Below are 23362 nucleotides of genomic sequence, written 5' to 3'. Positions count from 1 at the left end.
TCCTCTGCTCTAAAACCTTCAATGCTCCTCACCTGCGGGGGATTTGCAGAAATGGCTACAGGTCCTTAAATCTCTTATCAAGAGGTGAAGTCTAGTTCTCAACCCCCTGAGTCTGGGCCAGCCTTGGGATTTTCTTTGTCCAGAAGAATGTGCCAATTCTGAGCCCAGGCCTTGGGAGGTTTTGAACCCCTCTGTGCTTACTCTTGGAATCCTGCAGCTGCTAGATAAACAAGCCTGTTGCCGGGGGGGGGGCGGCGGCGGTCGCACGTGGTGCAGAACTGACCTAGGCAAGGCCATAGAATTATCAGCCAACCTACCGGCTGTCTGAGGACACAGACAAGAGCCCAGCCTAGCCCCAGCCTTTCCCAGAAGAACCTTCCAGATGACCCACAGACTCATGAGCTAAATAAATGGTTGTTTTAAGCCATTGAATTTTTTTTTGTGGTTTGCTAGGCAGCAAAAGCAAACTGATTCACCATCTCATTCTGGGAAAAAGTCAAAGCACTAACTATATCTTCCGTATGCAGAACATTGCCTGGTGCATGGTAGGTGCTCAATAAACATTTGTCGAATTAAATTCATAAATGGAGTTAGCAGTTAATGAGGGAAACAGGGGGGAAAAAACTAAGTAAATAAACTAGTAAAATGACAAAATTTGTAAGTGCTATGAAGGACACAAATAGTGGCTGGGGTAGAGAAGAACCACAGAGTGAAAGTGGGAAGGTGGTATTCCTGAGGCTCCCCATGTCTTTCAGGATAAAAGCCTTTATCATGGCCTCCAAGACCCTACCCCATCAGGCTCTGATACCTGCCAAGTCCATCTTCTGCTAGTCCTCTAACACACCAAACACAACTTAGGTCCTTGCCAGAATGCTCCCTCCCTTCCTTCCCTTCCTTCGAGTCGCTGCTCAGATGCCCCCCTTTCAGTAAGGTCTTCCTGACCACTCTGTAGAAATAGCAACCCACTGACCCCCAGAATTCCGTAACCTCCTTTCCCTTTTTCTCCACAGCACTTGTCAACAGCTGATGTTGATATATTATTATTATAAAATATTATACATCAGCTGATATAATATTATTATTATTATATGATATATTAACTTTTGTTTGCTGTCTGCCTCCTGCACTCGAATGTATCTTCCAGGAGGGAAGGAATTTTGTTTTGCTCAGTATACCCTTAGGACAATGTTGCCTTCAGACAGAAATCCCGCCAGTGGATCCAAAATCCTTTAGGGGCCATGCTTCCTATCAATCCTAAGACTATCTATGCAAGCGTTTGACTTCGAGTCATCCCGGGAATAAAGCAAGGGCTTTTTAAAAAGCCACATTGCCCAGGTGAGTGTTGCATTGCTTACTGAGAACTCTACGAATGTGCTCACACAAGACTAAACGCTACAAGTAACACCTGTCTTCAGAGCGTGTTTTACTGTCTGCTAGGGGCATTCTAATCCGTGCTATCATTCGCTTCTGGAAACAGCCCTGAGGGGCAGGCAGCGCAGATTTTATCACTCTCCATTTACAGATGGAGCTAGAGGGGCATTGAGCTCAGCTGAGCTACGCAAGGCCGCAGGCATTCTGGTAAAGTCAGAATGCAAATCCCAGTTGGTGTGACTCCAAGTACAGTGCTCATTTCACTATTTCTTACTGTTCCTCCAACCTGGGCTTTGACCCGGTGACTTTCTTGAATCATTAAGATCCGAAGCCAATCTTGAGCTCCTGGAAGACCCTCAACACAGGAGGCTTCTCCTCCCTAAAGACAGCGTGCCGCCGAGAGGCATGGCTGCTGAACAGGCATCTGGAACATCCACTGCAGAGCCTGCCGGTGGCTTTCAGATCTCCCCGGGCCTCTTCTGTGCGGTAGTCAGGCGAGGACGGCCTGCCACAGGGCAGGATGGGCAGCTGCTTTCGGGTAAAAACCAGAAAGAAATCCCAGTCTCACTGCTTTATCTTGGTTTAAGAATCGAGTCGGCTGACAATGGAAACTCTTTCCCTGCTGCCCTCTCCTTTCGGCCGTGTTGACAGGAGACGGACTTGCTAATTCGGTCTGGGGATTTTCCCTGCCTGGGCTGTTTTTCTCTTTTATCTTCATCAATGGAAGAGAGCTGCTCTGCCTTTCAAACAGTCGGAAGGTATCTGGGGTTTTGTGTCTTTTTTTTCTTCCTTTCATATCAGTCTGTGGGTCTTTTCCCAGATATGTATTTTCTCTCAAATTAACTTCTAACTTGTTTAAGTTTCCGCCCATGTGACTTCCAGTGTGAGTTACCAGAAACCACAAGAGAGAGAGCGCGCGCGCACGAGCCCCGAAGCGAGCGACATGTCCCTGTGGGGAGCAGTGCGTCTGCACCCCCGAGTGAGGAGGACGCAGGGGTCAGAGGCGGCCGCGGGGCGGGCAGAGCAGGGACCCGCGCAGGGGGCCGAGCTGGTGGCCTGGCAGCGGTCGGGAAGGGAGGCCGGCTGGTGACCAGAGAGCCCCGAGGCGCCTGGGGCCGTGTGGAGAGCCCGGAAGATTGCAGCCATGCCTCACAGCTCGGACAGCAGCGACTCCAGCTTCAGCCGCTCTCCTCCCCCGGGCAAACAGGTAGAAGCCCCCCCTCTCCCTGCAGCCCACCTTCTCTTTCCCGGCGGAGGGGGGCAGTCGGAGGGCGACGGTGGCCTGCCCAGGGAGCCGAGGAGCCAGCAAGCGGCTGGCGGCAGGAGCACCCCGACCCACTTACGACGACCGGGTGTTCGCAGCCTGTTGGCGGACGGAGACCCCCCTCCCGCAGCCGCGCCGCTCGCAGCCGGGCCCCCTGCCTCCGCCTCCCGCCGGGCCCCAGCCGCACGACGCTTTTCTAGGAAGCCGGGAGGAGAACGTGCGGCCGAGAGCCCTGGTCTCTCAGGGGGAAGGGTCCACCTTTCTCCAGGGCGGTGGGGGCGCGAGAGGCACGGCGTTCCGGAGGCTGCGGGCCTGCCCAGCCCGTGCGGGTGGTTTCGCGGGAGGCAGCCATCGGGGCAAGAGAGGGAAGCTGCAGGGAAAAGCAAAGAAGGAAAAAAAAGAGCTAGCTAGAGGAGGAAGCCAGGCAAGCCCAGAAGAATCTCTCGCATCTACTGGGGCACTGGCCAGCAGAGAGGGATGCAGGAAGCTGCCACCAAAGCCTCTTTCCCCTGTGGCTTCTGGGCTGGAGACACTCCCAGCTCAGCTCTGGGGAAACCAGAGCGACTGAGGTAGAGAGTGTGGGAGTGTTTGGAATCGAGATTGTGACTTCCAAGTCAGAAGTTTTCAGCTTGAGGCCTGCCCCCAAAACGGGACACCCTGCCTGCCCCCAAAGCTTCTGGAGCTTTCTCTTCACCGCATTCCTTGACATCCCTCTCCAGAGAAAGGCTTCTTCATTCTCACCCGATACATCAAGGGATTAACATTGCTTCTCCAACTTTGTGGTTTAAAAACCACATTCTTTCCTTAGCACAGATATCCAAGAGGGCTTGCAAGATGCTGCAGCCGAAATAAACGTATATAAACAGATAATACAGCATCTGTCATGAACGTCGAGCAGAAGGGCAGCAGGTTGGGAGGAGTCATAGTGGAGACCTCTAGTGGGCAAACAGTCTAATCCTCTGCTCCAGATGGCATCACGGTGGCTCTCGCTGCCTGGAAGTCTGTACTCTTCTTAGGAAGGAAATTACTCACGGATTCCATGGTAACCTGGTTCCCCATGCCCCTTAGAGAAAAGCACTTCCTTCCCATCTAACCCGATGCCCTCCTACCGCAATGGCCTGGAAGTCTTGGGCACACTGGTGAGACTTAGGCTGGCTGAGCACAGAATCTTGCCCCAGGAACAGTGCCCCTGGATCCTGTGTGGGCGTGAGAGGGACCAGGGCAGGGCTTGACTCAGACTCCTATACTTACCCTGCAGTATCTGGGGGGGGAGAGCTGGAGCTAACCTCTCTGCCCACGTAGAGGACGTGTCCATCTGTGGAATATACTTAGAGGACGCCCAGAGGTCCTCTTGTCCTAAGCACCCATCCACTACCTGCCGCAGCCAGGTAATCTCTGCCATTAAAGCTGTTCTTGGCCTCTAGTTTGTATTAGGCATTGTGCTCAGGGCCACGGGGAATGTCAAGGTCACTGAGCATAATGAAGGGAATGCAGGAGAAGAACAGCCAGATCTGGGACGCGGACCTCAGCCCAGGGATGTGGCAGAAGACACGTGGGTACAAACCAGTGAGGGGCGGGACGTGGCTTGGAAAGGCATCAGACTTAGCCTCAGAAGATGGAAGGCCCTGGCTTACTGTAGGCTCCTGGGTAAGCCGTTTGAGCCTCGGTTTCCTCACATATAAGATAGAAACAATAATATTAACTGCACAGAATTGAGGAGTTAAACAAGAGCACCTCTGAAAAAGCATTTGCATGGAAGTTGGCACATAGTAGGTGCTCAGTGAAGTTTTGGGGGGGGAAAATAGCAAGAAAATTCTAGGCCAAAAAGTGAGAGAGTAAGGGTGGAGCAGCCCTGAAGAGAGGAGAGGTGATAAAACACACTTCATCGCCTTAACCATTTTTTTTTTTTTCAAATACAGCCCTATCAAGGCCCCAGGGTCTTTTTCCTCTTCCTGTAGCTTTGGCCAAAATAGCTATAGGGACCTAAGAGAGCGTAACAGTGTGGGGAAGAGTCCTCTTTTGGGCTCAGCCTTTTGGTAAGTGGGGGGTGAAGGGGCAAATGAAAAGACGTGAAGAAATGCAAGGATGGGCAGCCGGATACCAAACAGCACGAGAACCTGCTTTCACTCAGAAGAGAGGAGCCTACTCACCTGATTCCCCTCACCTCTGCTTCCCAGGACCCATCCGATGATGTGAGAAAAGTTCAGAGAAGGGAGAAAAACCGCATTGCTGCCCAGAAGAGCCGACAGAGGCAGACACAGAAGGCTGACACCTTGCACTTGGTGAGTGTTCAGACCTTTCTTCATCCTCTTGAGCCTGAGGCTTTGCTCCCCACCCCCCAAGGATGCTTGGAGCGCAGCTTTGAGTCTGCCTGCATGGGGCTGTCGGGGGCGGGGGGGGGGGGGGGGGGGTGGCGGTAAGCGGAGGGGTCGGGCTACGGGGTGCAGTGCGGAGGAGAGGCTCTCCTCTGGGTGTATTGAGAAGATTTAGTAGCAAGGAATGAGCCAGGGAGCTGAAAAAGAAAGGAGCCCTTCTTCCTGACCCCCTGGAGAGGGCATGAGGTGTAAATGAGTTGATCAAGGAGGGAGGCTAGGTGGAAGCAGAACCACCTAATCAGAGATGGGGTAGCCAGAGAGAGCTCTATCCCTCTCGAGCCTGGAGAGCAGAAGGCAGGCTTGTCTTTGGGAAGAATTTAGAAGGTGTTAAGCACTTTGGGGGAGCCCAGGATCCTGGTGTTAGGATCGCCTATGGTCCCACCCCCTAGGAGGCCAGTTGGCAGCCACCCTGGTCCCTACATTTGGGACAAAGAGGTCCATAGGGTGCTGCATGTTACTCCTCTTTCCAAAACATCATTAAGGTTTTATTTTGAAATATCTTTCATGATACCCCAAGGGGTCTGTGAAAGATGCAGTTTCAAGTGCACTTATCTGGGGTGGTCCCTATTCTGGTTGAGTTGCCTCCAGTCTCAAACTTTCTAGAGAAGGCCTTGACCCCTGGCTTGAGTGGGAGCCTTGGGTAATGCTGAACTGCAAGTCCACTGGAGGACCAAGGCCCTGGTCAATGTTTCTGAATTCTGGCTGCATGCTTCACAGAGCGGTGCTTCCTCCTCGTCTTCCATACCTTACCACCGTAGCCCTCTTCATTCCGCACCTTCATTTGGTCCTCGGTCAACCAACTCTTACTTCACTGGCTCCATCCTCTTCCATCTCCTCGCCCCTTCCTCTAGCAACCCCGCCTTCCTGTCCTTCCTCCTGAACGATTCCTGAACCTCTCGCAGCCTAGTCCTTCACTTCAATGGTAAAGGGCAATTGGTACCCAAAATAAGTATGTTTGTGTTTATTTGAAAGATTACCATGGCGGTCAGCCAGTTAGAATAGTTGTTTTAATTTTATCAAGAAAGAGTAAGATGTAGTTTTAGGGGGGAAAAAGAGATGCTTCTTTTAGCTTTGTAAGGAAGCAGAGAACGGTCTGCACCAACATCTCTGACTGGATGCTTGTGTTTTATTAGAACATATTCAGCATATCTTCCATTGCGTTCCAACATAGTTTTCAGTCCATAAATATTTGTTGAACTGAAAAAAAAGGAATGAATGAACACCAAATTCTTTCTTCTTTTTGATAATTATGATCAGCTGCCTAAATGTGAAGTTGTTGGTGACGCTGCAACTTACATGTTCTCTGTGATGTCAATATGATTTAGGGTCTTAACACACTCCCTCCCGTTTACTATTTGAAGCTTGAAAATCTATGATCACTCACTCATCTCTATCAGAGTCTGATTCTCATTCAATATTCTTTAGAGCAAACAGACAAATAAATAAAAATTGGAAAGGATAAAACCTCCCTTTTTGTATAAGTGGACAAATGTCCCGAGACTGTAAAACTATGAGCTTTTTAAGTTTGTACTATTAAAAAAAAATGGTAAAAATTAAGGGTAGCTCAGCAGCTCTACAGTCAGAAGTACAGGGGTTGATTCCTAGCTCCGCCACTTGCTATCTGTGTGACAGATCTTAGAGACATTCGACCTCCCTTAAGGTCCAGTTTCCCTATCTATAGATTGGGAAATGACAGTAACTACCTCATAGAGATAGTGCATATAAAAAGCTCCACACAGTGCCTGCCATATAATACTCAAAAAATTTAAGTATAGGGGTGCCTGGGTGGCTCAGTCGTTAAGCGTCTGCCTTCAGCTCAGGTCATGATCCCAGGGTCCTGGGATGGAGCCCAGCATCGGGCTCCCTGCTCAGCGGGAAGCCTGCTTCTCCCTCTGCCTGCCACTCCCCCTGCTTGTGTTCCCTCTCCCGTTGTCTCTCTCTCTGTCAAATAAATAAATAAAATCTTCAAAAAAAATTTAAGTATAATAAGAGTAATTTTAATAATAGTGGTTATTATAGAAGCAAGATAAATCACAACTGGGGCACCTGGGTGGCTCAGTCCATTAAGCATCAGACTCTCAATTTCAGCTCAAGTCAGCCCCTCCCTCTGCTTGTGTGTGTGCACCCTCCCTCTTTCTCTCAAAATAAATAAATAAATCTTTTTAAAAAAATTACAACTAAAATTACATATATATATCAAAATCTCAGAGCTGAGAGATTTTTTAAAGGCTGGAAAGTTCAGACACACTTTCGATGCTTGAGATTCCTCTACACACTCTCCCCGCAACCTCCACCAATGAAATGGTCCCCAGTGTATGCCTGCTCACTTCTAATGACAGAGAGCTCTTTTCCTCCTGATATGAGCAGAGGAATCATCCCTATCTTGAGCTATACCACTATTTCCCTGTAAATTCAACCCACTGGTCTTTGTTCAAGCCCAGGGGGACATATAAATGAGGGGAACATGTATGTTTCTTTGCTGTGGCCAGCTTTTCAATGGATTCAGCTGTCTCTCTCTCTCTGTAAGACGAGAGTTAGAACCAGAAGATTTGGCCCATCTTGATTATTCTAGTCATGACTAGATTGAGATGATCTCTGGGGCTTGGAGAGCATGGAGCCTCCAGTCATGCAGTCACCACGTCCACACCCACACCTCCAGCCTCAGGCTCTAGAATGTTCCCATCTTCCCCACACCTGGACACAAACTCCTCCCCACTCTTTTCTTTTGAGCACCACAGCATTCATTTTCACTTTTTGTCCGGTGAGTAGGTCACATTGGTTGACACAGTTAGCCTGGGGGTTGCAGCCAATGCAACTTGTTTCTTGACTTCGGGTAAAAGCTTTTGGCAGCAACATACAAATCTGCCACCATCAAACAGGGTTTGGCTGTGGTCTGAAATGTTCGTTTCCTCTCAGACGTAATCAACCCTCTTCTCCATCCATTATCCTCTTAATTATGTTTGTGATTCAGGTAGAAAATCTTCTGGTTTACCACTAGCATGCTTAGGGTTGAGTGCTTGGTTTACCCTTGACTCCATGCTTGGCCCCACAGGTTGAGGTTCTGGAACCATTCTCTGCCCCTTGGAAATAGCCATAGGACCCATCCACCAATATTTTAAAGACCAACTACTGTATCAGATAAGGACCATGTTTGTATTACTGTGCTAGCTTCATATGCTGGGGTAATGCTGTTTTCTCGGTTTCAGCTTTGCCACTATTATCTCTCTTAAAATAACAAAAGCATTACTTCATCTCTCCAGTGAGAGTGTGGGCTACTTACTATTTAACATTTTCAGTATCTCCTATAAATGGTTTACAACAAAACACTGTACACGGATTGCTTTTAAAAAGCAGAGTAGGGAAGGAGCCGCTTTCCACAACTGTCTAATCTTATGCCAACTTTATAACAGCCTTGGTATTGACTAGCCCTCACATAAACTGGATCAGGTGCTGCTTTTCATAATTGTGATAGCCACAGAGTCCACATTTTGTTTTAATTCTCTTTTGTTGGGTGTTTCACACAAGCCCCTACTACACTTATTTCCTTTCCTCCCACAGACAACTATAAAATCTTTCAGGCACACTAAATGCACCGATTAAAAAGGAGACAGGCATATAATTTTTTATTAAAATTTTATTTTTTTAAGTTTTTATTTAAATTCCAGTTAACATACTGGACCATTTCATCTCCAAAAGACATCAGCAGCTAATAAGTGGATCCAAGATAATCAGCTGAAAAACTATTAAAAATAATAAGGGAACCCTGTCAGCTATCGAAGTTAACACAAAAAGTAATAACTTTCCTATATGTAAACCATAACCAATTAGAAAATTTAATGGGAGGAAAGATTCCTTTTGTAATACCAACACTGGCAAGTGGAATACATTTAACAAAAAATATGCAGGGCTTAATTTTTTAAAACTTTAAAATTATTCTAAGTGCTTTCAAAAACACTCAAATAAGTGGAAAGATATACCTTATGTAAAAATAATAAAAATTTTCCATAATCTATAAATTTAACTTAATGTAACCCCAATAAAAACCCAATACAACTTCCAGGAAGTTAGGGGAGACTTAGATTAGTTATTCTAAGTTCTTAGTGAAGAACAACCATGTGACAATTTCCAGGAAAATTTTAGAGAAGGGTAACTAAGAAGATTAGCTGAACAAGATATATTAAAGTGAATTATAAGTATTGAAATCAAAACAATATGGAAAAGACAGAGCATTTGGCAGAACAGAATACAGAAAGAGACTCCAAAGCAAACTGAAATTTAAGACCCAAGTACACATGTCAATTCCTAAGAACAAGACACAAGAACAAATGCAAAATGATGATGATGGCATTTCAAACCAGTGAGGGAAAGCTAAATTATTCAATAAATGGAATTGGGACAACTGGCTAGCCATTTTGGGAGGAAGAAACTAAAGTCTTTATTTCTCATACAACATGCACACAGATTAAATGTAAAAAACACTAAAGAAATTTGGGGGGAAAAAAAAGCACTGAAAAATTATTTTGGAATGAAGACTTTCCCAGATAAAGTACAAAACCCTGAAACCATAAAGGAAAAAAACTGACATATATTACCTTTATACATAAAAAGTGAAAATTTCTATATATCTCAAAATACTATATGCAAAGTCAAAGGCAAGTGACAGATTGGGGAAAATATCTGTGACACACATGACCAAAAAAGGGCATATTTACTTTATATATGAAAGCTCTTATGAATGAGAAAATGATTAACAACCCAAAAGAAAAACTAGCAATGATTATGAATGGGCAATTTACAGAAAGAGGGAAACAAATAGCAAATAAATATGGAAAAGTTTCTAGACCTCACTTAGGGAAATGACAATTAAAGCAACAGTGAGCTTCCCTGCCAGACTGGCAAAGACAAAAAATGTTGCTAATATGTGATGTTGCCAAGACAATGGAGAAGCAGGCACCACCAAACACCACTAGTAGGACTATGTTGGTACAGCTCCATTAGGAGGCAATTTAGCCATGTCCATCAAAATTATAAGTGCACATACCCTGTAACTTGGCAATTTTACATTTAGAAGTCTATTTACAAATGTACCCACAGATCACACAATTATGTACATGATATGAAGATAATCATTGCTTTCTTGTTTGTTATAGTAAAGACTGGAAACAAGCTAAATACCCATGGATAAGGAACTAATTAAATAAACTATAGTTTGTCCATCCAGTGGAATACTATGGAGTTGTTAAAATAAGTTACATCTGGATGTGTTAATATGAAAAGATTATCAAGCTTCTATACTCTTAAGTGGAAAAGGTGTGACTATGGTACATAGATTGCTCCCATGTATGTTTTTAATAAAAAGAAAAACATATATGTGCATATGTGTATGAACTTAAAATTTTTCGGATAGCTTTCTCCCAAGGTTAATATTTATTTCTGAAAAGTAGGATGAAAGGTCTAAATCAGGAGATAGATACTTTGTATTTTTTTCCTTTTTTATATAGTTTGGATGTTTTTATCATGTGCTTTTATTTTTATAATGTAGATATTTACATTCCCAACATCAGTCATTACCTCATATGCATTGGGATGATTTCTAATTTTGATTTCAAACATTGAATAGTCTTCCTCTGTAACATTTTACCTCTAGATCATCCTACATAAATATCTCAGTCCTTTGGGAGAACCGTCACTTGAGGTTTGTTAAGGAGTGACCCTAAAGTCTACAGTACTAGATAAAGCCACCATAAGGGATGGCAAATCAGAGTCACTTGTGTGGCCATTCTGGTTGATTGCGGTGGCTCGAAGGATTTGGAGTCAGTGTCTAAAGTCAGTGGGAAAGAGAGTTGAGATCAACTGAGAAGCTTTGTTCATGGAAAGGATAAACGTAGGAGAGATGGTGGGGGGACAGTAATACGAGCCCGGAGCTCTGCCTTTGACAAGTCAGATCTGGCCTCAAGAATGGAACTGGAAGCAAGGAGGAGTAACGGCCAAATCTGAAAGCTGGAACTTGGGTACTCCCTTAGCTGGGGGTGGGAAAGGTGCTTTCCTGGGGCTGGCTCCTGAAGGAGTCTCATACTAGTCAAAGTAGAGAAGCATTTACAGGTTCCAGGATATATTTTAATGCCATATATAACATGTCACGAGTATAAACTATGCATGAAATGAAGCTTAAAGCTGTTGCTGTGAGAAATACGGTATTTACAATCGGAGGAAAATTGAGTAACAGAGGAAAAGCAGCTCAACAAAGATGTCAATCCCCTGGGCCTCCTTAGAATGACACTATTGTTCTTGGTCTTCTGGGGAAGGCTGGAAGAGAAAGCTGTTTGTGGTCCTTTTTCACTCCTGGAGTTCTTTTCTTTCTCTCTGGGAGACCATACCATAAGTATACTGGCGTAGAGAAGGCCCAGGTCAAAAACAAAAAACACAGAAGGAATGTTCTGGCCAGTTCCACCCTTAAAAAATTCAGTGAAAGGGGCGCCTGGGTGGCTCAGTCGGTTAAGCGACTGCCTTCGGCTCAGGTCATGATCCTGGAGTCCCGGGATCGAGTCCCGCATCGGGCTCCCTGCTCAGTGGGGAGTCTGCTTCTCCCTCTGACCCTCCTCCCTCTCGTGCTCTCTGTCTCTCATTCTCTCTCTCGCAAATAAATGAATAAAATCTTTAAAAAAAAAAAATTCAGTGAAAATCAGTGAACCGTCTGTGGAAAAGAGGCATTTGTCTTGGGCCTCTGTTGCTATGAATTTCTTTTTATTAAAAACATATTAATTTAATACATGACTGTGTACCCGGTGCTGTGCATTAAGTGCTCATTTAATCTGCACAAAAACCTTGTTTTATAATTTTTGTATTAGGTTAAGTAACTTGTCCAAGGTCACACAGCTTATAACTAGGTCTGACAGACTTTGAAGCCCATGTCCCTAACCACTCTACTGTACTGCCTCTTCCTTTGGACTCATGAAGATGTATTCATCTTCCCTGATACCTTCCTTGAGTCTCTTCCTGACTTTGGTTTTTTGTTCTTTAAGCAACATCCTCCAAAATTCACACTTGTTCCTTCTCCATCATTAGGCCTAGTCAAGAAATTAAAGTCTCTACGCAATATATCAATATATCCATTGAAACCCCTTTTAAAGAAAGCTGTGTAGCAGTAAATATTAACATCTCATATGAGAACACTTTTTGGCACAGCAATTCCACTTATAAGAGTTTGAAGAAAAAAATGATGCACAAAGATGCTCAATTCCTCATGAACAGTAAACACTTTATCAATACTATAAAATTGGACAGATGCCCAACAATAGGTGATTAAGCATATTATGATACATTCAGACACTAGAATTTTATGCTGCCACTAAAAATGACTATGTAGATCTGTATCACTGAAAGATGTCAATGACATAGCCCTGAGGGAAAAACAGCAAGCTACAAAGAGTATGCAGAAGATAATCCCGTTAATGTAAAATTTGTGGGTTTGGGGCATGTTTGCATGCATAAAGAAATATCTGGAAAGATATTCTCCAAAATGCTAATAGTGGTTCTTTCTGAGTGATTGAGTTCTGAGTAGCTTACCTTACTCTAGTATTTTTCTATATATTTTTTTATTGTGATGATTAAAAATCAGAACAACAAAATAGTAGACTATTTTCATTTGGGAAAGAAAAACATGTCAAGGCAATCCACCGCCCCTAAATGCTTGTACCACTGATGATGAGTCAGTGTGGTTTAAGTTTGGGAGGCATATTTGAAAGGAGGCCAGCTCCACACCAGTCCTGGCGTTTATAAGGAATTTCTGTTCAAATGAGATTACAGGTCCCGGGTCACAAATTGATGGTGCCCATTCAAGCAGGAGCCTTCACAAAGCTGCCATCAGCAGCATCCAAAGGTCTTTCTCCTGAAAAGAATGGGAGTCTCACCAAAAAGTCCTTTTCCAAGCTGCTTGGGGATTTTCGTAGTTTCCTTTGTGGGATTCAGTCTGACACCTTGCTTCCTAGATTGGTTCCAGAGGACAAAGTCCCCTTCAGACTGTGGGATATTTGTAGAGAGTCTCATTATGGGTGCACATGGTAGCTTAGGGGAGAGGGGCTAACAATAATTATGGTCATATTCCCTTGTTTATAAGATCACAGAATTAAAAGAAAACTCAGGGATACTGTAGACTAACCTGCCATGTAACCAATGGTGACACCAAGGTCTTTCTCAGGACACCTAAGAACCCAAACCTCTTGCCTGCCCACCATTTGCTTTTGTTTTGTACCACTTTGTTGAACAGGACTTTGCTATGCAGATGGTGTTGCTCTTACATGTCTTTTGCAAAGGGTAAGCCAAGAAGTAAGCCTTTAACCAGAAGGTCTGAATGACCTAGACAATCTTTAGTAGTATAACCCAAGCATATACAGCAAGAGATGAGAAAGAGAGTCCAAGGTTGAGAGGGGCTAAAGTTGAAATGTTCCTTTATTTTAAAAAGGTCGTAAGTTGTAATCCAAAATTAAAGGGATAATAATACATCGCGGAAAATATTTGCATCGAATTAAATAAATGCAGATTTCATATTTATACCATAGAAAGAACATCCTTTTAAGAAAAACATCAAGACTCCGATAGGTAAGTGGGCAAAAGCTATGAACAGAAAGCTTATGTAACATTTTTCCTACCAAAATGAAAATAACCCAATTTTCTATTCTGATTGTGAAAATGACACACACACAGAGTTTCTCAACCTTGGCGCTATTGATATTTTGAGTCGCATCATTCTTTGTTGGGGGAGGGGGCTTGTCCTGTGCACTGAAAAATATAAAATTTACTTCCTAGATGCCAGTAGCAGCAGCTCACCCCACAGTTGTGATGATGAAAAATATTTCCAGACCTTGTCAAATGTTCCCTGGGGGGCAAAATTGTCCCTGGTTGAGAATGCTGTACTAGGGAACAGACACAGAGAAAATTCTTCCTCCTTGGTAATCAATAACTTGTAATATTACGATGAAATTAAGAAGCCTGGGGCGCCTGGGTGGCTCAGCCAGTTAATCATCTGTCTTCAGCTCAGGTCATGGTCCCGGGGTCCTGGGATCGAGCCCCACATCGGGCTCCCTGCTCAGCAGGGAGTCTGCTTCTCCCTCTCCCTCTCCCTCTGCCTGCCACTCACCCTGCTTGTGCTCTCTCTCTCAAATAAAATAAAATTAAATAAAATCCTAAAAAAAAGAAATTAAGAAACCCTCAAAAGTCTAATTGGCAAAATAAATTATTTAAAATTATAGTGCCTAAATGTCAATGGGGTTGTAGTAAACTTGACTTATGTGTTCACTGCTGGTGACACTGTGTATCTCAGCTAACCCTTTTACAGCAGTACAGCCATGAGCTGGAAGACCGGTTGTGCCCTTTGCCCCACTGATCTCACTCCTACAGATTTATCCTAGGAAATAATTGAACAAAACCCAGTATGGACCAAGATGTTCATTGCAGCATTGCTTATAATGACAACGTTTTGATAGCAACCAAAATGCCCAACATTAAAAAACCATTTGGGGTAAATTGTGGATCTTCCATTTGATGACACAGCCATTAAAAATGATAATTATGGTGATTCTGTAGATGTGACAAATTTATGACAAAACAAAATACAAATTGTACTTACAGTGATTGAAATTTTTTAAACATAAGTATGTGTTTCTTAAAAAGGAAAAGACGGCAACAGGTGCAAATGAAAACAGTTGTGTTAAAAGTACTAGGATCGTGGGTGGGTATGATTTTTTAAAAAAATATCTTAAATGTAGTTATACTGTATATTTTTTATTTAAAAACAAGAAAATGGTCAGCTAGAGTTCTGAGTGAACTCAGGAGGACACTGAAGACAAGGGCAGAGATCATATTGAGCTAGAATTTAGGGGTCAGGTTCTAGTAGATCTTACCATTTATCCTCCAAACAGGAACACATTTGGAAGTGAAAAGAGCGCTAGTAAGAATGACACCAGGACAATAGGTATGGACTGGGACTGTCCCCGTACACATTTCATCACCCTCGGTTTAGGGAAACCAAGGAGGGTGACCAGGAGCCCTTATAAAGCAGGATATTTATTCAAAAGTAGAATAAAGTTCAGAGCCAAGCAGAGTGGACTGGATTCCTAGGGCCAAAATGCAATTTCCTACAACTGAGGATTCTCTAACCAAAATGTTTTCTGGCTACTCGGCTGGTACACGTACCCAGAAAACATTTTGGTTAGAGGTGGGGCAGTCCAGAAAATTCTAAAAACAAAGGCCATTTCCCCAGTACTAGATCCAATGTTAGCAGAGATGATTCATCCACTCAGCAAGTATATATTAGCCTCCTATGTGCCAGGTATGGTTTATTCCAGGCACTGAGAATACAGGAGGGACAAGACAGTCCCTGAATTCATGGACCTTACATTCAACTGGAAGTCACACTGGAAAACAGGCAAATAAACGAACAGGCTAATCACACCAAGTGAAGAGTACTTCAAATAAAATCAAATAGTGCAATGTTGAATATGGTTAAGGGACGGGGTGGGGATGGTGATCACGGGAGGTCTGTTTGAGACCCTGACATTTGAGGTCAAATAGTGGTGAGAGAAGGAGACTGGGAAGATCTGGGGACAGGGTGCGCTCAGCAGAGCCTTGAGGCCAAACTATGTGTGGCCAGTCAAGGGTCGGAAAGATGCCTTGTGGGACGGGGCCTCCGAGAGCATGAGGAGGAGCTCAGGAACAGGGGTGATGGAGCCGCAGGGAGCAGGAACCAGATGGGAGTGGGGAGGGGTTGGGGGTGGGCCAACAAAACTAATTCAGCTCTGCTGGGGAATATATCTGAACCTAAACTCTGATCTACAAAATGGGAAGCAATAGCACCTCAGTGGGCTGTTCGGGAGTTAAATGACAGAGCAAATATAAAACCAAAGCAATATTGCATGTTTTGTTCTGTTTTGCATTGAGGGGAAGGTTGTATTTATTCATTCATTTCAATGCAAAGCGCTCGGCATTTTCCTATAAATCAATCAGATGTAGGTATCAGATGTATTATATATGAAAACATATGCCCTTTTTTCTGGTTGTTTATAAAAACTTCGCGGACACTGTTTCATTGGCCTGGCTTTTCACCACCGCTGGGCAAGTCTCCTTCATTTGGTGTAGATGGGGAAAGTCCAGTTCCAGCTCAGGAACCTATATGCAGAGTTCTTAAAGCGCTGTTAATTCTGCTACTCCCACCCATAGCTTCAGTTTGGGAAACAGAAGTATTGCTAAGTAGGGATCTGACCTGGGCCTTTTTAAAACAGGGAATCTCTTACACTCGTTTGCAACTATATCAAGTAGAAGCTATAAAAGCTATTAAAGGCTTGGTTAAACACTCCGTTGGAAGGTTCATGGACATCACAAATTTACTTAGAAGACTCTTCATATGCAGGGTTTGGTAAATTATTTTAGAGTCCTAGTTGGCAGTCAAGCAACTTGATCTTATTGGACACTTACTATGCACCGGGCACTGCCCTAGTCGATGATGATGAAACAGTGAAGACAGTGATAGACCCTCACAGAGCTCAACAATCTAAAGGGTAACTAATTTGATAAAGTTATCGTTTGTGAGATTCTAGTAGATACCCTACCTCCTGCTTTTCCATCATAAAAATGAATTGTTCTGGGCTACTTAAAATTGTTTTCACCAAATATAATAGTGTGATAGTGAGGCACTTTCCCTTAAACAGGCATTTACTTCAGAAGATTATTTTGACTTAAAAGCATTCTGCCACTTCTCTAAAGTTATTTGTATTCTATTTATTTTATTTATCCTATATATTATAAAATAAATATTTAATAAAACAAAAATATAAATATACAAATTTAATAATATTAAACATTGCCTATATTTATATCCTTATATATATTAATTTTTTAATTTAAATTCAATTTAGTTAACATATACTGTATTATTAGTTTTGGGGTAGAATTTACTGATTCATCAGTTGCAGAAAACACCCAGTGCTCATTATGTCAAATGCCCTCCTTAATGCCCATCACCCAGTTACTCCATCCCCCCACCCACCTCTCCTCCAGCAACCCTCAGTTTGTTACCTGTAGTTAAGAGTCTCTTATGGTTTGTCCTCTTCTCTGTTTTCATCTTATTTTATTTTTCTTTCCTTTCCTCTATGGTAATCTGTTTTGTTTCTTAAATTCCACATATGAGTGAAATCATATGGTATTTGTCTTTCTCTGACTGACTTATTTCACTTAGTATAATACCCTCTAGTTTCATCTACATCATTGCAAATGGCAAGATTTCATTCTTTTTGATGGCTGAGTAATATTCCATTGTATATATATACACCACATCTTCTTTATCCATTCATCTGTCAACGGACACATATATTTTTAAGAGGAATCAGCTATGAACATGATTCATTAAGCTCACCTGCGAAAGTCTTGATGCCTGAGACCCACTCCAGGACAATCAAATTAGAACCTCTCACAGGAGTGAAGTTCAGGAATTAAGATTATTTGAAGCTCTTCAGGTGACTTCAGTGTGCAGCCATGTGCATGTTGTAGAATATGTAGAATGAGTTTGGGACATCTATGAGGGTTGAGGGTATATGTACCCAGACTGTCCCCAGAGGCCTGGCAGGCTTAAAAAAAAAAACAACAACTTGATTCAAACCTTTGTGTTCATAGCAATTACTAGTTGTTTGTTTTTTGGAATTGGGCTTGCTAGTGATAACCTTTCTAACTTGAGATATCAGTCAGGATTGCATTCAGGTACAAGTAATAGAAGGACTATCAAACAGCCATCAGTAAGTCACAGTTTGTCTTTCTCGTATCACAAGGAATTCAGAAGTGGACAGACCAGGGCTCCTGCAAGAATGTCATCAAAGAACCAGGTTACTTCTCTGTGTGTGCAGGTATCCTCAGTATGTGGCTTTCATCCTCAAGGGTGCAAGATAGGTGCTGGACCTCCAGCCATCAATCTGTGTTGAGGGAGGATGGCTTTTGTCCTGGTGAGGCTTTGCCTTTTTAATTGGAAAGGGAAGCTCCACCCCCAGGTACTTCAACTTATATCTTATTGGGCAGAAACTGTCACATGGTCTTGCCTAGCTGCAAGAGACGCTGACCATTTGATTAAATTCTTTTCCTAGCTCTCTAGAGGGAAGCAAGGAGAAGGAGGTTAGGATAGGGAGAAAGTAAAGATTTCTCCAAAATCAGACTTGTTCGTTATTCAGTGCAAAGACCTGTGGTTTAATGATTCCTCTTCTCTCCTCATTGGGTAAGGAGCAGGAGTTGGGGCCAATTTCCCCAGGATTGGTGGAAGGGATAGGCATAGACCCTACCAGGGCTTGGGAAATGTCCTATGTCAGTTCACAGACCCCTCCAGCAATGGTGGGCTCCACCCTGTGTCTGCATTTTGTGGATTGGTAACTGCTGGAGATTGAACATAGCTAGTGTGAGAGATAAGCTTCACTCACTACTCTCATGTTTAAGTGTAGGTGAGAGCTAAAAGGTCACCCAATCAGTAAATGACTACATGTTCTGTCGAGAAGGAACACACAGGGACTATTTTCACTCTTCTGGAAACCATGATTAGAACATTCAAGGAGAAGGTCAAGGCACTAAACCAGAGCTGGCAAGAAGGAGGACCAAAGCCGTGCTCAGAGTGCCCGGAGAGTCCCTGCTAGAGCCTTGGGCCAGAACCTGTCCTTGGCCTTGGTCCTAACTGGCTTCCCTGTGGGTAAGGGAACTGTCTGGGGATTCCCCATCATTCAAGAGCTCTTTGAGTGACCCCCTTTCAGCCCCTCCAGTAGGGAATTTCCCAGAATGTTCCCACACCCCCATGAAGCCTCTTCCTTAACCACCCCCAAGCTGCATGTTGTTCATGATAGAGTTGACATCAAGTAACTTCAGAGGTGAGGGTGAATTGTGAACATTACCATCTGGATTTGCAAGAGGTGGGAAAAGAGGGAAGATGAAATTGGAAAGCCAACAGGGCTGAGGCCTCCCAGGAGATAATTACCAAATATCATAAGATTTAAACAAATGTCAAAGACAAGAGAATATGGTGGGCACAGACTCTGAAGCCAGACTGCCTCATTCAAGTTGTGGTGCCACCTACAAGATGTGTGACCTTGAACAGGTTTCTTAACTTCCCTGTATTTTTAGGTTGTCCTCGTCTGTAAAATGTGGATAATCATATTATCTACCACATGGGGTTGTTGCAAAGATTAAATATAAAAATAACTGTAAAATACTTAAAAGAGTGATTGGCATATGGTAGCATTTAATAAATGTTAGTTATTAAGTCAAGCTAGACTATTCTTTTAAAAATTTAGTTTCTACTAATTTTTTTTATATAAATTGAGTCTACATCCCTCTGCCCCCAACAACCTTCCCCCTGACACTCACGCACACCCCTTCCTAACAAGTGCAGGTTAAAGGCTAATACACTCAAGTATTTAGTTTGGAATCTGAAATATTCGAGAGTTGAAGAGGGCTTGGAGATTTTCTAAGCTAATGGTTCCTTCTAATGTTTTTCAATGTTCACTGCACATTAGGGTCCCCTCGGAGCCTTTACCAACCCAATGCCAGGCTGCACCCCAGACTGCTTAAATCAGAATCAGGCACCAGTATTGGTAAAGCTCCCCAGGGAATCCCACTAATTCCAATGTGTGGCCAAGGTTGAGAATCGTTGTTGTGGTCCAGTCTTCCTGTTCTAACAGGAACTGGGGCTCAGAGAGGGGAAAGCGAGTCACAGAGGCTCACCTAGCCAGGATCCCGGTCCCCAGTTACTGCTGATGGAACCCACCATTGCCATGTGTTTCTGGACCTCACTCTGCATGTGGAGGAAGGCCTGGCCTTGAGTAAACCCTCTAAAAGAGTAGCTGGACAGAAGATGTCCTCCCAACTCTGGGAAGGAGGCAGATGATCAGCTCTGTGATTGGAAGAGTGTGACCAACTCAGGGTTCCAGTGTGGTGTTTAAAGATCACCAAAATCGAGACCCAGTGTTCTCTTGGGATACTTATAGGGCAGCTGAGGACTTCTTAGTGATCTCTGAAGACGTTTGGTCACTTAAGTCATCCGTCTCTCGGGGGAAGCATTGGGTGTGCCAGAAGAAGAATGAGGCTGAAGATGGGGAAGCCTCGAACCAAACCCTGCTCTGCACCTATGTGGTTATGAGGCTTTGGGTCAGTCACTAAAGTGTCTGGACCTCTGAGAAAATCAATGTCTTGAGGCAAATTCCAAAGCCCTCTCTCCCAGCACCTGCTGCCACCAGCCTATGATCATTTTGAGGGGTATTTGGGGTAGGTTTGTCCCAGGGTCTCAGTTGGCCTCATCTGAAAAGTGGGGATAATGATGAGGGCTGGCCTCCCATGTCCATCTCGGGGGTTACCGTGAGGAGACTGAAGGACCAAAAAGAATTCTAAAAAGTGGAAAACAGGTCACACAGAAGCCCAAATGCTGGCTTACAACTCCCTGACTGTAGCAGAGGACGTGCGTGTGAAAGGCCAAAATTCCCTTCCCAAACATTCCTCTCCCCTCCCCGCTCACTGAGCCCTAGGTTTCCAGCTGCCCCTGGGAAGTGAAGGGAAGTCAGGGGGTGTGGTCATTATATCTCGGAGTAAGCAGCTGCCCCCGTGGCGTGGCCGCCTTGGCCAGTTGTCCCTGTGTGAGTCCTTTCTAGGGCATGACTGCCCCAGGGAGGGTCAGAATGGACTGAGCAGTGGCAGGTGGGGACATGCTGGGAGGAGGCCCCAGATCAGCCACTTCCTCCTGCAAAGGAAGTCAAACTCTTCCTCTTGCCAGTGTCTGGCTGGTTGCATGGTCCCTGGGTTACCAGGGCTGGTCTCTCTGGCGCCCTAGCAGGAAGCCGTCTTGCTTCCCAAGGTAAAGACGAGTTTCTTGTCACAGGTGGTGGTTTTCTGTTTAGAGGCAGCAGTGGTTGTGAAACCCCTCCCAGAGCTCTGGGATCTGTAAGCGGGGAGGGGGGGTGCGGGCGGGCAGGCGGGGAGAGAAAGCTAGAGAGAGCTCAGCAGAGCTTGCTTGGGGAGGAAGAACCTGCTGTCACTTCCCGAAAGCTGGGCCTGCCTCTAGGTGGGGAGAAGGTCAGAGCGGTTGGTCCCTGTGGCCCGCCTACCCCACCCCTCCCTTCTGCCTTGGGGTTTGCCCAGGCTCTTCGGAGCACAGAATTTACAGTAAACGTTGTCACCAGTGGAAACTCTCAGAGGGGGCGAGGAAAAGGGCTAGAGGAAGGGGCCAGGACTCCTGGCCCCCAGTTCCCGTCTTAAAACCACCCCCCCACACACCCAGTCTCATGGGTTGCTTTCTCTTACCTTTCGGTAAAGAGGGGATGCCCTGCCTCTGGGATGTGCCTGGAAACAACCAAACGGTAAGATAAGGGAGCCAGCCATACCTTGCAGAAGAAGAAGCCAGTGCCTCTGACTCCACCATCGTGGGTCCCACCCACCCCCGCCCCATTTTAGAAATGGGGGTTTCTTTTGTACTGACCTAGGCACATTTTCTAGCTCAAAGCCACATACAGGAAATGCCAGGCTGGGGCTGAGCGTGCTTGCATCTGTCCTTCACAAGGGGATGGAAGCTGGCCTGATGGGTAAGGCCGCAGTCTATGCTCCTCTACCCCTTAAAAAAGAACCCTGGGGTTCACAGATTAGGGCAGTTGTCAGCGTACCTAGCTAGCTCTCTCGTTGGACCACAGCTCATGCTCCCGCTGGGTTATATAAGGCACCTCTTAAATGGCAAGTTATCTTACGTCTGCTCACTGCCCACCATGGTTTTGAGTCAACTGCTAGTCCAGCAAGTGGTGTCATCAGCCAGTCAATCAACAGACATTTGAGATCATACAATGTGCCAGGCACTTAACAAATAGGCACTTAGTACGTGCTTGATTAATTAAAAACCAATGTAATATTGTGTTTAACTTGTGTTTTCAAACTTGCCTGATCATTAGAATGACCTGGGGCACTTGTTAAATATTCAGTGAATTCCCAGATTTCACCCCAAATCCCAAATCCACTGAGTTCAAATCTCTAGATTTCAAGAACAGCCTGAAACTCTAATAAGCCCTCCAACTAATTCTAATGCTATGGCAAGTTTGGGAAATGCTGACCTAAGTCAAACAAAACTAGAAAAATTAAGGCCTGGATGCCAACTCAGGTTGCTTTTTGAACTGAAGTGTAATTTATTTGCCTCTCCAATGCCATTTTCCCTTCCTCTGTGGCACCAGTGATTAGATTAGTCGATCTATTTGATTGACTCAAGGACTCAAGGACCGTGAACCTTCAAATCACATTGGAAATGCAATTCCCCTAGGTAGCATTGTTTTCCAGTAAACGCTAATTACCAGAGTGGAATTGGTGATTAATTAATGATGCGATCAGTAATCAGCAGCCTTTGACCCAGAGTTTGCCAGATTAGCATGTATCTGATGGTGCTCCTAAGCAACAGGGGAAGGTGTTTCTGGAAAAAAGCACATATGCATGGGTGGAACACACCCAGAGTGCTGTAAACCAGGCTCTGAGCAGAATGGCGTGGGATCGAACCTTGTGGTGGATTTTGACCACTTGATATTTATAAAGACCCTAGTGTTCTAGAATCTGGTTAAGTAGACAGTTAACCATGGCCTCCATATGACTAAACACAGACACTGGGAACATTTGGAGAACTCATGGTATAAGATCAAGTGGAAAAGCAGGAAATTAGTATAAACAGTTCTCTCAGACTCTCTTCCATTTTTTCAGGCTCTCACCTGTCAGCCTGTTTCCCTTAACATACACTTGCCACTGTCAACCCACATACACATTCCCAGAGACCCACGTACACACGCACACAAAGGAGCACGCGCATTCCCACGTGCACCTCTATCAGGTGGGATCATACGAAACTGCCATCCTTATAGGTCAAACAGACAAATACCAGCAATTTTATGGCTTTAACCTTGTATCTCTGCACACACATATGTGTATTATAAATGCACCCACACTCACATATGACACACAAATACATGTACACACGTGCAGAAAAATTCACTGATGCCCCTCCCCACAGCTAGCTGGTGAGAACCGAATCTGTCTCCTCCTGCCCCCCCCCCCCCCCCCCCCTTCCGTCCTTGACACTTATCTCTGATTCTGGCCTTTCCCCTCACAGGAGAGTGAAGACCTAGAGAAACAGAACGCGGCTCTGCGCAAGGAGATCAAGCAGCTCACAGAAGAGTTGAAGTATTTCACATCAGTGCTGAGCAGCCATGAGCCCCTGTGTTCGGTGCTGGCCGCCAGCACGCCCTCGCCCCCCGACATGGTGTACAGCGCCCACGCCTTCCACCAGCCTCACGTGAGCTCGCCTCGCTTCCAGCCCTGA

General features: G+C 44.7%; 1 protein-coding gene across 1 annotated transcript; it reads left to right on the top strand.

Annotated features, from left to right (window-relative positions):
- Nucleotides 1-2425: 2425 nt before the first annotated feature.
- BATF (basic leucine zipper ATF-like transcription factor) lies at nt 2426-23362 on the top strand. Its single transcript, XM_021679580.1, has 3 exons — nt 2426-2578; nt 4813-4917; nt 23153-23362. Exons 1-3 carry the CDS (start codon nt 2516-2518, stop codon nt 23360-23362), a joined length of 378 nt encoding a protein of 125 aa, XP_021535255.1. The 5' UTR covers nt 2426-2515.

The sequence above is a fragment of the Neomonachus schauinslandi genome, chromosome 9, assembly GCF_002201575.2.
Source record: "Neomonachus schauinslandi chromosome 9, ASM220157v2, whole genome shotgun sequence".
Taxonomy (NCBI): Eukaryota; Metazoa; Chordata; class Mammalia; order Carnivora; family Phocidae; genus Neomonachus; species Neomonachus schauinslandi.
This window is presented reverse-complemented; position numbering and strand designations above follow the sequence as displayed.